The sequence below is a fragment of the Myxocyprinus asiaticus genome, chromosome 5 (genome assembly GCF_019703515.2).
Source record: "Myxocyprinus asiaticus isolate MX2 ecotype Aquarium Trade chromosome 5, UBuf_Myxa_2, whole genome shotgun sequence".
Classification (NCBI taxonomy): domain Eukaryota; kingdom Metazoa; phylum Chordata; class Actinopteri; order Cypriniformes; family Catostomidae; genus Myxocyprinus; species Myxocyprinus asiaticus.
The window spans coordinates 33,600,569-33,618,654 of NC_059348.1; the positions used below are offsets into that span (position 1 = coordinate 33,600,569).

At 40.5% G+C, this 18,086-nt stretch overlaps 2 protein-coding genes across 5 annotated transcripts in view; both read left to right on the forward strand.

Annotated features, from left to right (window-relative positions):
- Positions 1–15,266, forward strand: part of LOC127441471 (myomesin-2-like) — a 44,809-nt gene extending 29,543 nt beyond the window's left edge. For 2 of the 3 annotated variants that reach the window (XM_051698928.1, XM_051698930.1), the window contains 5 exons: positions 489–652; positions 852–888; positions 2,623–2,645; positions 2,905–2,960; positions 13,855–15,266. In XM_051698928.1, coding sequence (XP_051554888.1) covers positions 489–652; positions 852–888; positions 2,623–2,645; positions 2,905–2,960; positions 13,855–14,115 — 541 coding nt within the window. In that variant the 3' untranslated portion in view covers positions 14,116–15,266. The remainder of the gene's footprint in view (positions 1–488; positions 653–851; positions 889–2,622; positions 2,646–2,904; positions 2,961–13,854) is intronic. The other variant, XM_051698929.1, reaches the window with a different exon arrangement.
- Positions 15,267–15,613: 347 nt separating this feature from the next.
- Positions 15,614–18,086, forward strand: part of LOC127441026 (phosphatidate phosphatase LPIN2-like) — a 35,884-nt gene continuing 33,411 nt past the window's right edge. The window contains exon 1 of one of the 2 annotated variants that reach the window (XM_051698143.1): positions 15,614–15,913. The gene's annotated coding sequence lies outside the window, so the exon portion shown is untranslated. The remainder of the gene's footprint in view (positions 15,914–18,086) is intronic. The other variant, XM_051698145.1, reaches the window with a different exon arrangement.

Below are 18,086 nucleotides of genomic sequence, written 5' to 3' on the forward strand. Positions count from 1 at the left end.
TCTTCACCAGTTCTGGAGATTTATTGGACAATCTTTGGTTTATTATTTCTAGGCCACAAATATTCATTGTTGAGCCTGAAATTAATTTTTACTCCAAATAACACTTTGATGTTGTTCTTCATCTGGATCGCTTGTTTTGTGTAGTTTTGCATTGCGTCTCTTGAGACCAGAAACAGAAAACAAGCAATTAGAATCTTCATGGCGCTACCCAGTGATTGCTCAGGAAAAATGTGCATTGGTGCTGTGCAGTGATATGGTGTTTTGAGTTATAGCTGCAAGTATATTGTGTATTTTAGCACAATTGTAATGCTGTATTGAACAATCAGCATCCAGGACCAGAACTGTCTGTGTAATAATTTGGTGTTAAATGCAAATTCTTGCTAAATTTGTTTGCTTGTTTTCTCAGTATTCCCTTGTGAATTCAGACTCATGAAATCATGACCACTCACTCTCTTGTGTGTTGTCCCTTTGTTTCTACCTGCCACCAGAGAATCCAAGATCTCCCACTCAGACAGAGTGCAGTGTGGAGTCACTGGAGAACAGCTGTGGCTCAAAATTAATGAGCCAACAGAGAAGGATAAGGGCAAATATGCTATTGATATCTTTGATGGCAAAGGTGGCGTCAAGAGGGTTATCGACCTGTCAGGACAAGGTAAGGGCTCAGGTGTTCCTGGTCAACAGTTCACACACACAGGACCTTGTTGTCCATCTGCATTCATTAGAGGACGCAGTAAAGTTTCAGTGACTGTTTTCTTCAATATGTTATTTTTTTTAAATGATTATTGTTTATTATTATTATTGTCATTACCTTTATAAAATTATTATTAACTTTCTGTTACTCCATTGCACAGTATGGGAGGAAGCATTTGAAGAATTCAAGAGGCTGAAGTAAGTCTTTAAATATAAAAAGTGGAGTAAAGTTTAGCTGGGACATTAAATGGCTCATGCTTTTTTTTAAATAGCCAATAGGCTTTAGTTTCATCACAGCCATGCACCTACTTGCTAGTCAGTTACATATGGTATTGTGGGAGGGGCATTCTCATTCTAGAGAGCATTTGATTGGACAAACATTGGTGTGGTGCATGATGAGTCATGTATATCTTTGGTCTGTTGTCCCGGAAGAGAAAGATTGAAAATTTTAAGTGCTTTTACATTTGAAGTCAGAAGTTTACATACACCTTAGCCAAATACATTTAAACTCAGTTTTTCACAATTCCTGACATTTAATCGTAGAACACATTCCCTGTCTTAGGTCAGTTAGGATCACTACTTTAGGACTGCTTACGAGCTTTAACTTCCTGGCTGATGTCTTGAGATGTTGCTTTCAATATATCCACATAATTTTCCTTCTTCATGATGCCATCTATTATGTGAAGTGCACCAGTCCCTCCTGCAGCAAAGCACCCCCACAACATGTTGCTGCCACCCCTATGCTTCACAGTTGGGATGGTATTCTTCAGCTTGCAATCCTCACCCTTTTTCCTCCAAACATAACAATGGTCATTATGGCCAAACAATTCAATTTTTGTTTCATTAGACCAGAGGACATTTCTCCAAAAAGTAAGATCTTTGTTCCCATGTGCACTTGCAAACTGTAGTCTGGCTTTTTTATGGTGGTTTTTGAGCAGTGGCTTCTTCCTTGCTTCCTTAGTTATGTCGATATAGGACTCGTTTTACTGTGGATATTGTAAAATCCAGCATCTTTACAAGGTCCTTTGCTGTTGTTCTGGGATTGATTTGCACCTTTTGCACCAAACTACGTTCATCTCTAGGAGACATAACGTCTCCTTCCTGAGAGGTACCATGGTGGTTATACTTGCGTACTATTGTTTGTACCGATGAACGTGGTACCTTCAGGAGTTTGGAAATTGCTCCCAAGGATGAACCAGGCTTGTGGAGGTCCACAATTTTTTCTGAGGTCTTGGCTGATTTATTTGGATTTTCCCATGATCTCAAGCAAAGAGGCACTGAGTTTGAAGGTAGGCCTTAAAAAAATCCACAGGTACACCTCCAGTTCAGTACACCACCTATCAGAAGCTAACTGGCTAATTGTCTAAAGGCTTGACATCATTTTCTGGAGTTGTCCAAGCAGCTTAAAGGCACAGTTAACTTGTGTATGTAAACTTCTGACCCACTGGAATTGTGATATAATCAATTAAAAGTGAAACAATCTGTCTGTAAACAGTTGTTGGAAAAATTACTTGTGTCATGCACAAAGTAGATGTCCTAAACGACTTGCCAAAACTATAATTTGCTAATATTAAATCTGTGGAGTGGTTAAAAAATGAGTTTCAATGATTTCAACCTAAGCATATGTAAACTTCTGATTTCAACTGTATCTGGTAAAGTTTCATTTCATCAATAGACATGGACTAAAGACACAAAACTGAAGTTTTGACTTCATGGTGTCTTTAACTTTTAATTTTACATGATCATGACCTTCTTGCATAAGCTGTCACAACAGTACTAAAATAGACTACCCACGAGTGCGTCACTGTAAGCTTGCGCTCAAGCATTTCCTGATATTGAAAACTGTAAAAAGCATCTATCACTTTTGCAGCCACTGATACTATTTATAGACCAAAAAAAAAAAACAGCGTGTTTATCTCTTTCCTTCTTCAGGGCAGCAGCCATAGCAGAGAGAAGTAAGTGATTGTCTGTGCTGTCATTTTTGTGCTCTGACCCTGTGTGCAATTTCCAAAGCATGCCAAGAAGTCTACTCTGAAAGTTTGGCTTAAAGAATTATTATTCTGTTCAACAGATAGAATTAATATATCTCAGCAAGTATTCCAGGCAGCTTGTGTAAGAAGCAAGAATTTAGTTTGGAAAGAACCGAGCTCAATTTTCTTCATCACAGAAAAACCTTGAAAACCTTGAAAATCTTGAAATGATTTGTTTCTATAGATCGTGCCCGTGTTGTTGGCGGCCTGCCAGATGTTGTCACTATTCAGGAGGGCAAGGTAATATATACAAGCAATCTCCACTTTCAATCATGTACATCACATTTCTAAACGTGTTCTCTGATGATGTGGTCAGTGGTCTGCCTTTTGCTCTAGAAAACATTTCATCCAGGGCTTGCACAACTACTTATTTATATCAGTTGACTGGACATTCAGAAAAGCATTCACCAGATCAGTGTTTACCTAATGTATATTAAATGACTCAACAGTCTTTGCTGAATGTTGGCGCAGCTGAGATGATGCAAGTGAGAAATAAAAGTGCAAATATCTCTGTTGCCAGATTCATGCTGTTTGCATTATTATAAATGGTTCTACGGATGACTGATTTTGGATTAACTGCAGAACATTTTAAATAAATTCAGATGTCAGACCATCTCAGATGTCCACTGTGCAGTTTGCACATCACATGCTTTGTAAACCCAAAGCACTCAGGGTTCACTTTATTTTCGCTTTTTCGTAATTCAGTAGTCAACACAGACCCATCGCATCGACTACACTGCAAAAAAAATTTTCTTACACAGTATTTTTGTCTTGTTTTCCAGTAAAAATATCTAAACATCCAAGATCAAAACAAGATCAATTTACTTGAAAAGCAAAATGACATAAAATATTAAAGTTAAAGTGCAATTGACAGCATTTGTGGCATAATATTGATTACCACAAAAAATAATTTCGACTCGTCCCTCCTTTTCTTTAAAAGAAAAGCAAAAATCGAGGTTACAGTGATGCACTTACAATGGAAGTGGGGGCCAATTTTTGGAGGATTTAAAAGCAGAAATGTGAAGCTTATAATTTTATAGAAGCACTTCCATTAATTCTTCGGTTAAAACTCATGCATATTTTGAGCTGTAAAGTTGTTTAAATTGTAATTTTTATGGTTGTTATATGGTTTGTAGACATTACGTCGTTATGGCAACGAAGTTGTAAAATTGGCAATAACTTTACACAAAAAAGGTTACTAAGTGATTTTATCACGTCAAAACATATTATGTCTTGTGGCTATACTTATGAAACAGTGAGTATCAATGTTTTCGAAGTGCCTCACTGTAACCCAGATTTTTGCTTTTCTTTTAAAGAAAAGGAGGGGGAAGTCAAAATTATTTATTTATTTATTTTAAAATTTTTTATTGATTCCAAGACAGACAAAAATAAATGTAACCACAAAATTATACACAAGGAATCAACTTAAAACCCTTTATAAACCCAACCCACCCCCCGCCCGCACAATATAAAATAACTAAATACCCACATATAAACAGACACACAAATAGTACATAAAAAAAGACAAAGTTCAACATATAGGAAAAATAATAATAATAATTATAAATAAAAAAAATAAAATTAAAAAAAAATGTGTCTCCCTCCACTGCCCCACACTAGGACCTCTCCAAATGAGACAAATAACTGCCCCATTTTCTGCCATAACTCGACAGGTTCCCCAGCCGTCTGGAAGTCATCTCCTTGAAAGCTGCCACTTTACCCAACTCGGTGCACCACTCACGAAATGGGGGTGCATCAGTTGACTTCCAACCCCTAAGGATTAGCTGTCTGCCAATCATCACGCTGGTTAGGACCCAGCTTTTCATATATTTATCTGCTATATTCAGGACCCCTCCATCACCCAAAATACAAAGTCTGGGGCAAAATGAAAACTGAGCGTCCAGTCTGTCACACACAAAATGCTGGATCCTCAACCAAAATTCCTGAATCTTAATACAACCCCAAAAAACATGGTTTATGTCCCGTCTTCTGAGTGGCATCGCCAGCAGGTGGGTGAGTCTTTAAGACCAAGCCTGTACAATCTAGAGGGGGTCCAGTAGAACCGATGCAAAATCTTAAATTGCATCAGACGGATCCTTGCATCTCTAGATGCAGACCTGATGCTTTTTAGGATCCTAGCCCACTCTCCTTCCTCCAATAACAAATTTAAATCTTCCTCCCATAATCTTTTGAGAGAATTTAAAGCTCCGTCCCCCAGACTCTGAATTAACAGGAAGTAATACACTGATGCCTCATGACCCTTCCCAAAAACAACAGTCACCACTTCCAGAGTATCTGCCGCTCTAGGGGGGTGTATGCTACTCCCAAAAACAGAGCAGAGCAGGTGGCGCAGCTGTAAATACTTATAAAATTGTGATCTGGGAATCCCAAAATGTTGAATCAAATTTTCAAAAGATCTCAATACTCCACTCTCATATAGGTCACCAAGTGTATTAACCCCCCTCACAATCCAATCTGACCAACAGAAAGGGGACTTTTTAATACATATTTTAGGGTTCAGCCATCAAATCAATCAAATCAAATCACTTTTATTGTAACACAGCCATATACACAAGTGCAATGGTGTGTGAAATTCTTGGGTGCAGTTCCGATCAACATAGCAGTCGTGACAGTGATGAGACATATACAAGTTTACAATGACATCGGATTAACACAACACAATTTAAAGTCTAATATACACATAATTACACACAACACAATATACAAATAATAACATACACTGTACAGTATACAATACACACAATATAGATACACATTATTCAATCAAAAAAAGTATATATAGTATATATAGAATGTACAGTAGGTTGTATTGTACTGTATTGATATTCAGGCTGTCGGTTGATAGTAAGTTGTTAAGAGAGAATATAATATAATAATAATATAATTTATGACAGTCCAGTGTGAGATATAAGAGTAAGAGTAATAAAGTGCAGTGCTGATGTATTTTGATCGTGGGAGATCAAGAGTTCAAAAGTCTGATTGCTTGGGGGAAGAAGCTCGGCTGGTGCGGGTCCTGATGCTGCGATACCGCCTGCCTGATGGTAGCAGTGAGAACAGCCCATGGCTCGGGTGGCTGGACTCTCTGATGATCCTCTGAGCTTTTTTCACACACCGCCTGGTATATATGTCCTGGAGGGAGGGAAGCTCACCTCCGATGATGTGTCTGGCAGTTCGCACCACTCTTTGCAGTGCTTTGCAGTTGTGGGTGGTGCTATTGCCGTACCAGGCAGAGATGCAGCCAGTCAGGATGCTCTCTACAGTGCAGGTGTAGAACCGTGTGAGGATGTGGCGGTTCATTCCAAACTTCCTCAGCCGTCTCAGGAAGAAGAGGTGCTGATGAGCCTTCTTCACAACGGCTTCAGTGTGGATGGACCATGTGAGTTCCTCAGTGATGTGGACACCCAGGAACATGAAGCTGCTGACTCTCTCCACTGGTGCTCCATTGATGGTGATGGGACTGTGTTCTCTGTCTTTTCTTCTGAAGTCCACCACAAGCTCCTTTGTCTTACTGACATTGAGGGAGAGGTTGTGCTCCTGACACCAGTGTGTCAGAGTGTGCACCTCCTCTCTGTAGGCTGTTTCATCATTGTCAGTTATCAGACCTACCACCGTCGTGTCATCAGCAAACTTAATGATGGCATTGGAGCTATGTGTTGCCACACAGTCAAGTGTGTACAAGGAATACAAGTGTGGGCTGAGAACACAGCCCTGTGGGGCTCCAGTGTTGAGGGTCAGTGATGAGGAGATGCACAGCGAGCTGTTTAAGCCCAGAGCCCGGAGTTTCTCATCAAGCTTGGAGGGCACTATGGTGTTAAATGCTGAGCTGTAGTCTACAAACAACATTCTCACATAAGAGTTCTTTTTTCCAGGTGGGAGAGAGCAGTGTGTATTGTGATGCAATGGCATCATCAGTGGAACGGTTATTGCGGTAAGTAAATTGCAATGGGTCTAGAGAGAGAGGCAGCACAGAGCAGATGTAATCTCTAATTAGTCTCTCAAAGCATTGCTGATGCAGGGGGGCAGAGCAACAGGACGGCAGTCATTTAAGCTAGTGATTTTTGATTGCTTTGGAACAGGCACAATGGTGGACGTTTTAAAGCATGTGGGGACTACAGACAAAGAGAGGGAAAGGTTGAAAATGTCCGTAAAAACACCAGCCAACTGGTTCACACACGCTCTGATGACACGGCCTGGAATGCCATCTGGACCCACGGCTTTGCGGATATTCATCCGTCAGAAGGATCGGGATACGTACGCTACAGAGACGGAGAATGAACTAACCTCTGTAGCTTCGGCCGCGAGAGCTCTCTCCGCGAGGGCGGTGTATTTCCCTCAAAACGAGCATAAAAAGTATTTAGCTCATCTGGGAGAGAGGCAGCGGTGTTCATGGCGGAGTTTTTATTCCCTTTAAAGTCCGTGATGATGTTAATTCCCTGCCACATGCTTCTAGAGTTGGTGGTGTTGAACTGTCCTTCAGTCTTGTTCCTGTACTGGCGTTTTGCTGTTCTGATGTTTTTCGGAGAGCATAACTGGCTTGTTTATGCTCCTCTGCGTTCCCGGGATTAAAAGTGGAGGTCCACACATTAAGTGCTGCGCGAACATCGCTATTAATCCATGGCTTCTGGTTCGGATAGATCCGTATTGTTCTGGTCGGAACGACGTCCTCTACGCACTTTCTGATGAAACACATTACACTATCAGCGTAAAGCTCGATGTTGTCATCAGAGGCCGACCAGAACATCTCCCAGTCCGTGTAATCAAAACAGTCTTGTAGCGTAGAGTCTGATTGGTCCGACCAGCACTGGATCGTTCTGAGGGTGGGTGCTTCCTGTTTCAGTTTCTGCCTGTAAGCGAGCAGAAGCAGAATGGAAGAGTGGTCCGATTTGCCAAATGGTGGGCGGGGGAGGGATTTGTAGCCATCCCGGAAGGGAGAGTAGTAATGGTCCAAAACCCGGTCCCCTCGTGTGTTAAAACTAATGTGTTGGTGGTATTTTGGTGCGACTGATTTGAAACTGGCTTTATTAAAGTCCCCGGTCACAATGAATGCGGCCTCAGGGTGCGCAGTTTCCTGCTTGCTTATAATCCCATACAGATCCTTGAGTGCCCGGTCTGTGTCGGCTTGTGGCGGGATGTACACAGCAGTGATAATGACCGCTGTGAATTCCCTCCTGAATGGTCGACACAGAAGCATGAGAAATTCCAGATCAGGAGAGCAGAAAGACTTGATAGAATGTACGTTCCTCTGATCACACCAGGATTTGTTGATCATAAAACATACACCACCACCTCTGCTTTTACCTGAGAGGTCTTTCGCTCTGTCAGCTCGGTGTTCGATGGCTGAGTCTGGAATCTCCGCAGACATCCAAGTTTCCGTAAGGCAGATAATGCAGCAGTCCCTTGTCTCTCATTTGAAAGAGATCCGCGCTTTCAGCTCGCAGAGCTTGTTATCCAGACACTGAACATTTGCCAGTAGAATACTGGGTAGCGGGGGTCGATTTGCACGGCGTCTTACGCTGATGAGAACGCCGGCTCTGTTTCCCCTTTTCCTCCTGCGTTTCCGCGGCCGGGCAACACAGACAAAGGGCTCCGCTTGCGTGTTTGCAAACAGCGGGTCGGCATTGAGGAATTTGAAGTCCAGTTTATGGTGTGTAATTGCTGAACCAATGTCCAAAAGTGTTTGTCTGTCGTGGACAATAAGGCAGACAACATCCAAGACAAAAAACATAAGAATTGTAAACAAAACAAACAAAACACTACCATGTTGTGTCGGAGCTCGCAATGCAGCAGCCATACTCGGCACCATCTTGAGTCTATGTATGTATCCCAATATGCTCAAGGCTACGTTTAAATAAATATCAGAATTAAACTCTCTGGACACTTTTGTCCATATCGAGTGCAAATGCAAAATAACAGGATGCGACTTAACCTCTCTGGCTAGTTTAATCGAAAGGCTTTGCAGTGGCGAGATAGGGGCAAGAACTTCCTTTTCAATACAAAACCAGGGAGGAACTTTCTCAGGTGGAAGTGACCAATGAGCCAAATGTCTAAGACTGAATGCATAATAATAAAACAAAATCTTGGGTAGGCCTAACCCACCTTTGTCAGTCGGCCTATGTAACTTATTGAAATTTAACCTGGGACGTTTACATTTCCAAATAAAGGACTTCGCTATGCTATCAAATAGCTTGAAATAAGAGAGGGGGACATCTACAGGGAGAGACTGCAGTAAGTAATTGAATTTTGGAATACAATTCATTTTAATAACATTAACCTTCCCAATCATCGATAAGTGAAATGAAGCCCACCTGTCCACATCATTCGAAAACCTTTTTATTAAGGGATCAAAATTAACTCTGACTAAATCAGACAAATTTGCTGGGAATCAAATTCCCAAATACTTAATCCCCTCTTTGGGCCACTGGAAGACACCCGGCTGGAAGGCCATTACTGGACAGTACGCTGTCAAAGCCAAAGCTTCGGATTTAGACTAATTGACTTTTGTATCCTGAGAATTTGGAAAAGGAGTTAATAATTCTGTGGAGGCAAGGCATAGATCTAGTAGGGTCAGAGACGAATAATAAAATATCATCTGCGTAAAGCAGAAGCTTATGCGCCACACCTCCTGCCGTCACCCGTGTAAAATCATCCTCCTTCCTTATCGCGGCTGCTAATGGTTCCAGGGCAAGACAGAACAATAATGGGGAAAGAGGGCAACCCTGCCGGGTGCCCCTATCCAGAGTAAAATAATCTGAAATTAACCCATTTGTTTGTACCGCTGCTACAGGGTGTCTATAAAGTAACTTAATCCAACCAATAAATATACTCCCGAACCCATACCTTTCCAAAATCTTAAAAAGATAATCCCATTCTACCATATCAAATGCCTTTTTGGCAAGAGAGATGGCAGCGACCGGAGACTGATCATTCGCTACTGACCACATGATATTGATGAGACACCTAATATTAACAGAAGAGCTACGGCCTCGAATAAACCCCACCTGATCTATATGTATAAGTGATGTCATAACTTTACTTAACTGATTAGCCAGAATTTTTACATCTAACTGGATCAGGGAAATTTGGCAGTAACTTTTACACTCGCTTGGATCTTTGTCCTTTTTTCGAATCAGACTAATCCGGGCTTGCGTCTTGGTTGGAGGAAGCTTTACATTCTTTAATGATTCTGTATAAACTTCTAACAAAAGTGGAGCCAGTTCTGTAGCATAGGATCTAAAAAAGCCGTCAGGCCCCGGAACCTTGCCTGTAGGCAAGGCCTTAATTACCTCATCAAGCTCCTCCAAGGTTATCTCAGAATCGAGAGTTTTTTTGCACAGTCGTCAGTTTAGGGAGATCTAATGGTTCCACAAAGTTCCTAATAGCTTCATCAGTGGATGAAGACCTGGAACTATAGAGATCAAAACAGAATTCTTTAAAAGCATTATTAATATCAATGGCCAAGGTAAATATTTCACCACCAGCAGATTTCACTGAGGGAATGGTAGAGAAATACTCTCTCTGCTTTATATATCTAGCCAAAAGTTTTCCTGCTTTGTCACCTGACTCAAAGTATGACTGTCTTGCCCTGAATAACCAAAACTCCACTTTCCGTGACAAAATAGTATTATATCTATATTTCAATCAGTTCAATTCTCTGAGGCCATCAGATGACATACGGTGCTTCAGCTCAGCCTCGGCACTTTTAATATTTCCTTCCAACTCCACAAGTTCTTGTGCTTTGGATTTTTTAATGAATGAGGCATACTGTTTGATCCGACCCCTAAGAACTGCCTTAAGTGCCTCCCAAGCCACGCCCACAGAGGATACTGAGGACCAGTTGGTCTCCATATAAACACTGATTTCAGTCTTTAACATTTGTTGGAAATCAGGATTTTGCAAAAGGGACACATTAAGGCGCCAACTACATGATTTCTTTTTCTCTGTATATGGCAACACCTATAAACTCACCAGAGCGTGATCTGGGACTAAGATATTTCCAATTGAGCAATCAACAACAGATGAAATGAGGGACTTGGACACCAAAAAAAAACCTATTCTAGAATAAATCTTATGGACTGATGAAAAAAATGTATAGTCCCTACCGGATGGGTTCAAAAGTCTCCAAATATCTGTAAGACCAAGATTTTTACACATCCTGTGAAGCATCAGCGTTGCTCTAGGGGGTTTACACACTTTTGCTTCACTATGATCAAGGACTGAGTTCATCAAAAGATTAAAGTCTCCTCCCAATATTATATCATGAGGGGTGCCAGCGACTTGCAACATCCCTTCAAGATCTATAAAAAAGCCCTGATCATCAGCGTTAGGTGCATAAATATTAGCCGAAATCAACCTTTGCCCTTGAATTTCAGCTAAAACAACAATGACTCTCCCTAATTTATCCTTAATCTGTTTGAGACATTTGAACTACAGATGTTTATTTATCAATATAATGACTCCCTTGCTCTTACTTGAGCCAGCACCAAAGAAAACATGTCCAGCCCATATCTTCCCAAATTTTTCAGCTTCCTGCGGGGAGAGATGTGTTTCTTGAAGAAACACTATATCATATTTCTTACGTTTAAGAAAAGTAATAACCTTCCTTCTTTTTATGGGGTGCCCCAACCCATTCACATTCCATGTGGAGAGAGACAATCCACTCATATTAACATTTGACATTTTGACATATTAGAAAAAATAGATTGTGTGTCAAAAACAAAGTTATACAGACCACATTCCCCATTAGTGAAACAATCAAACCCCGAACTTCCCCGTGAACAAAACAAGCAGAAAAAAGAAAAATGTGCGCATTAACCCTGCACACGATAGCGCCAACCGGCGACAATCCCTCTAAACTCAAAAGGTCCATGAACGCACACGAGTCCCTATGACAACTTTGCCATGGGATTGCTCAGTTTTGCATCACAAATTTGTGAGGCAAAATTACATAACAGAAAATACTTTGTAAAATAAACCCCAGCCAATAGGAAGAATGAACACAAAGAACGTGTAGATTAATTCACAGAACTGTCTCAAGGATGTGATCTTCCACAAAACAAATTCCAGCTGATATAAAACCGTTCAGATTCCTCGGACAGACAAACGAATGTTCAGTGTGCCGGCTGTTATTAGTTCAGCAGATGACGTAATCATTCCAATGTCCCGTAAAAATACTCAACAAAACAAACTACAGCCAGCAGGAGGAATAAGCATGAAGAACGAACAGATTAATCCACAGCTGTTCCAAAGGAGTGTTATTCAATAGAACAAGCTCCAGCCACTAGGCGGAACTAATACAAAAAGAAACAAAACCGGCATCCCGGTTCCCTGGATGATCGAGTCAATTCACTCGGAGGCCGCATAAACATATATTCCATGACTTACACAATCTGTCAACTTTATAAAAGACATCCTTTGTGTGAGCATGTAGATATTTTGCGGTCATCCGTAGTGTCTATTCTCAATCTGTCCGGGAACTTCAATGCGACAGTAATCTTTCATCAATGCAAAAGTTTCTTTAAGGAAAGTGTTATTCACAAAACAAGCTCCAGCCGCTCGGTGGAGCCAACGCAGTTTACTCAGTCATTGATTCTATAAAAGACATTGCCAGATTTGGACATGTAAATACTTTGCGACTGACCTTCGTTTCTATTCTCAGTTTGGCTGGAAACATTAGAGCAAACGAGATCTTTTTCTGATGTAAGAGTTTCTTGCATTCCTTGAACCGATCGCGTTTCTCTCTTGTCGAGTTCGCAAAGTCCGGGAAAAAGAAAATATTATGATTCTTCCAAGAAAGCTTCCCTTTGCTCCTCGCCTGGTGCAACACCAGATCTTTATCTGATGATCTCAGAAATCTGTCCAGAATTGATTGGGGCCTGTCTCCCTCAGCAAATCTGTGAGCAAGGACTCTGTGAGCTTGCTCGATTTCCAGTTTGTGGCCTGTTATGTCGAGCAGACTCTGGAAAAGCTCGTCTAGAAATTTCACCATATCTCTGCCCACCTCATGCTAAGGAATTCCAACTATTCGAACGTTATTTCTGCGGCTTCTATTCTCAAGATCTTCAAGCTTTTCAAGGAGATGTTCCAAATCAATCTTTTGTCGCGGGCGGATTAGCGGTTAATTCCCTCTCCGAAGATTCCAGAAAATCGATTCGTCTCTCAACATCTGACACTCTTGTAACTATCTCAGAGAATTTTATTTCCATCGCCGTAATCGATCGACGTATTACAACGAGATCCTCCAAGTCAGCAAGAAACTTCGTCAACATCACCGACATGTTGGACAACTGACACTGGATGTCCTCTCCTGCCGCGCCATCCACAACGAGTCCCCGGTCTATAGGCCTGTCGAGGCTTTCATCCTGAACACGTAAGTGTCTTTTAATGTCTCCAGAGCCCGAGTATTTTGACTTCTTTGCCATGTTTTACCTCAAAAAGCAAATGTGTAACTGGGTGTATCAAATTTCACCAAATTATAACATGAAAATAATAAAAAATTTTGCAAAGTGCGCAGGGCTGGTCCCTCACACGTCTGCTTCTTGCATGGTGTCACGTGACCTCCGTCAAAATTAATTTTTGTGGTAATCAACATTATGCCACAAATGCTGTTGATTGAGCTTAACCTGTGTTGAACCCGGAATATTCCTTTAAGTCTTTGTTTTCAGAGAAAAAGCTTATTTCAAAACTTAATTTCCTTATTAAGAAAATAGTGTTTTTAATTTTAAGAATGAATTTAGTTAGATTTCCCTGCAAACAAGATTTCATGTTCCCTTTTCACTGTGACAGTGTGTTTCCATCTTATTTGGAAAGTCGTGGAAATGCAAAAGTGGATTCTTTCTGCTGTTATGTAATGCACAAATAATATTTGCTGTGGTCCCCCATTCACCGTAATAGAATTTTACCCTGCAACAGTTTACTTCCGCATTCCGAACCAGAAAATGTGAAAAGGGTCCATATCTAATGCATTTAGCCTCTCAAGTAAATTGATCTTGTTTAGATATTTTTACAGGAAAACAAGAAAAAATACTAACTAAAAATATATATTTTTTGTGGCGTGGTTGGACTATTCAGCCAGCTGGTGCAACCCCTAATTTAATCTTTTCCCACCCTTTTTCAGTCTCTGAACCTCACTGGCAACGTATGGGGTGATCCTGTTCCTGAGGTCAGCTGGATAAAGAATGAGAGACAGCTGGTGTGTGATGAGCACTACTCACTGAAGTTTGAACACGGCAAGTTTGCCAGCATCACCATCGCTGCTGTTACCACTGCCGACTCAGGGAAATATGCCCTGCAGGTGAAGAACAAGTACGGCATAGAGGCAGCAGAGTTCACTGTCAGTGTCTACTTCCCAGAGGATGAAGCAGAGAAGAAAGAGTAAAGAGAGACACAGAGGGAGAGAGGGGTTCAACAAATGACCAGTATATCTTCCAAAGCCTTTTAATTCAAAGCATGTATTGTTTACAGGTATATGCAAGAAATGACATGAGCAAACAACATGGCAAAATTCTAGGAGTTTGGCATGTATGGTGTGAGCAGGTTAGGTCTGGTTTTAATTTCAGGCCTTGTAACTCAGGACTAACATAGCATCACTTTTTAACACTGGGTTAAGCAACGTTTCGTACTTGTAATTTTGAAAGGGGGTTAGCACTGCTTTTAACCCTGGGTTATGAAGCCTTATCCAGAAATGTTAACTCTGAATTATGGTGCCAAATGTATACATTGTAAACTACTAACCCAAGGTAAAGTATAAACAGTGTTGGGAAAACCGTCTTGACATTTGAGATGGATATGATTTGAATTAAACAGCTTTGGGTGTTGCTTTAAAAGCACAAACTGGAACATAGCATATGCAAAAGTAGCATGTACCTCAGCTGTTGTCTCATTTAAATTAAAAGTGGTTTGTTGTTTCCATGTGAATCTACTGCTCTGTGATACAATGTATCATATTATAAAAATGACCCAAGATTCTCATTCTATGGAAGACAACAGAATTTCAAGTTGGTTAAAGATTACAAAGCCAATAACGTAAGATATTATGTAAAAGCAAGAGAAACATATGCACAATCTAAATCTGAAGTTTTTTGTTTTATGCTATATGTCTGCTTTTTGTTGCTTGATGCATTTTGTGTATTTATACATTGTAAAAACTACAATTTGGTCCTGATAAAGAGTAGGAAGAGTCAGTGGCACTGTTGTAAGGCAGTTTTATCTGCATAGGTTCTTCAGATAGCACAGAAGCCTTTATGTGAGACTAGTGCCTCTCTAGCTATCATTTTTTTTTTTTTTTTCAGAAACATTTGTTGATTTGTGCACTCTTATTGGCTGGCACATAGCTTAATCTCAAAACCAATAGCCAGTGCTATGCAATAAATTAACCCATTGCAATGAAGAAAATGTGTCTGACTTGAAATCCTGTACAGCCTGGACTGTAGCAAGGACCTGTACTGTCAAGTTTTTTTTTTTTTTTTTCTTCATGGTATGCTAAATCTACTAAATAACCAAATAAATACTAGCAGATGCTAAATATACTAAAAATCAGATGTAAGGATATGTGTTTACAAATGTTAAACATCCCAAACACACACGCATACATTTATATTCTGGGGCTAATTCAGTGAATCTGACATGAATATAACTATGCAACACAGACCAAAGGTCATTCAAGACTACACAACTACACTCAGCAGGCTCAGTCTGCTATCTTAAGAGCGACGAATGACAGTGAATCAACAACATATTCACAAAAGCACTTTTAAGGAAGTAATTGTGGTGAACTTGTGGATTCTGCTGCGCTCTGTTGAATTCTACTCTGGTGAATTCTACTCTGGTGGATCAAGTGAGGCTCGTTTTGAAGCGCCTGCTGCGTTGCGTCACGTCATGTCACGTGACACGTCACGTCACGGCCAACTGCCGCCACAGCTGTTTGAGCCGCTGCCAGACTGACCGGCCCGCTGTCGTCTTGATGTAGAAGTGACCCCCCTGAAAAACACCATACTGTTATGATACAGAAGAACACCAGCAGGGATCCAGTCGGAGAGGTGTAAATATTCTGGTCGCTTTCGTACTCGTTCAGAACTTAAGAAATGAATGAATAACGTCAGCGCAAAAGAGCAGCATACGGCGGCGGCGATAAAAACGTCCAATTTCTGAACAAGAACAGCAGCTGCAGCTGAAAGGTAAACATGACACAAAATCATTTCTGATTTGACCATTTCGGTCAAATATCTAAACGATATGTATGTATTTTAATGACTTAAACATGTCGACATTTAACAACATGGTAGTGTTAATGTCAGTTTAGCCTGTCGGCTAGTCGAGCTAACCAGTTTCTAAGTTGATGCTTTATTTTGACAGGAAATTTCCTCGTCTCCTGACAAAATGTCGAAAATCGCGTTAAAACCAAACACGACATGTTCCTTTTTTCATTCACAAAAGAAACTAAGCTAGGTGTGTTGGAGACTCTTTTTCATTGAGAATAAGCTAATGCTACAATATGACACATTTAATGTCACCTTATTTGCTGTTCTGTTGTTGTATCCAAGCAAAAGACTGCAACTAAACAACATGATGTCACTGCACTAACCAACAGGACTTGACTTTTTTGCATAGTGAGTTTAGTTGTACAGCTGAAGTCAGAAGTTTACATACACCTCAGCCAGATATATTTAAACTCAGTTTTTACAATTCCTGACATTTAATGTAGAAAACATTCTCTGTCTTAGTTCAGTAAGGATCACTACTTTATTTTAAGAATGTGAAATGTCAGAATAATAGTAGAGAGAATTATTTATTTCAGCTTTTATTTCTTTCATCACATTCTCAGTGGGTCAGTAGTTTACATACACTTTGTTAGTACTTGGTAGCATTGCCTTTAAATGGTTTAACTTTGGTCAGACATTCTGGGTAGCCTTCCACAAGCTTCTCACAATAAGTTTCTGGAATTTTGTCCCATTCCTCCAGACAGAACTGGTGAGTCAGGTTTGTAGGCCTCCTTGCTCGCACACACTTTTGCAGTTCTGCCCACAAATTTTCTATCGGATTGAGGTCAGGGCTCTGTGATGGCCACTCCAATTCCTTGACTTTGTTGTCCATAAGCCATTTCACCACAACTTTGGAGGTATTCTTGGGGTCATTATCCTTTTGAAAGACCCATTTGCGACCGAGCTTTAACTTCTTGGCTGATGTCTTGAGATGTTGCTTCAATATATCCACATACTTTTCCTTCCTCATGATGCCATCTATTTTGTGAAGTGCACCAGTCCCTCCTGCAGCAAAGCACCCCCACAACATGATGCTGCCACCCCCATGCTTCACGGTTGGGATGATGTTCTTCAGCTTGCAAGCCTCACCCTTTTTCCTCCAAACATAACGATGGTCATTATGGCCAAACAATTAAATTTTTGTTTCATTAGACCAGAGGAGATTTCTCCAAAAAGTAAGATCTTTGTCCCCATGTGCACTTGCAAACCGTAATCTGGCTTTTTTATGGCGGTTTTCGTGCAGTGGCTTCTTCCTTCCTGAGCAGCCTTTCAGGTTATGTCGATATAGGACTCGTTTTACTGTGGATATAGATACTTGTCTACCTTTTTCCTCCAGCATCTTCACAAGGTCCTTTGCTGTTGTTCTGGGATTAATTTGCACTTTTCGCACCAAACTACGTTCATCTCTAAGTGACAGAATGCATCTCCTGAGCGGTATGATGGCTGTGTGGTCCCATGGTGTTTATACTTGTGTACTATTGTTTGTACAGATGAACGTAGTACCTTCAGGCATTTGGAAATGGCTCCCAAGGATGAACCAGACTTGTGAAGGTCCACAATTGTTTTTTTTCTGAGATCTTGGCTGATTTCTTTTGATTTTCCCATGATGTCAAGCAAAGCGGCACTGAGTTTAAAGGTAGGCCTTAAAATACATCCACAGGTACACCTCCAATTGACGCCAAGTAGCTTATCAGAAGCTAATTGCCTAAAGGCTTGACATCATTTTCTGGAATTTTCCAAGCTGCTTAAAGGCACAGTTAACTTGTGTATGTAAACTCCTGACCCACTGGAATAGTGATATATTCAATTAAAAGTGAAACAATCTGTCTGTAAACAATTGTTGGAAAAATTACTTGTGTCATGCACAAAGTAGATGTCCTAAAGGCCTTGCCAAAACTATAGTTTGCTAATATGAAATCTGTGGAGTGGTTAAAAATTAGTTTTAATGACTTCAACCTAAGTATATGTAAACTTCTGACTTCAACTGAAGATAGATCAAATTTGAACCAGAAACTTATCTAGTACAAATATAGGCTAGCTATTTTGGACTCATTAACAAGAACTATTACAAAAGTAGTATCTCCGCCTA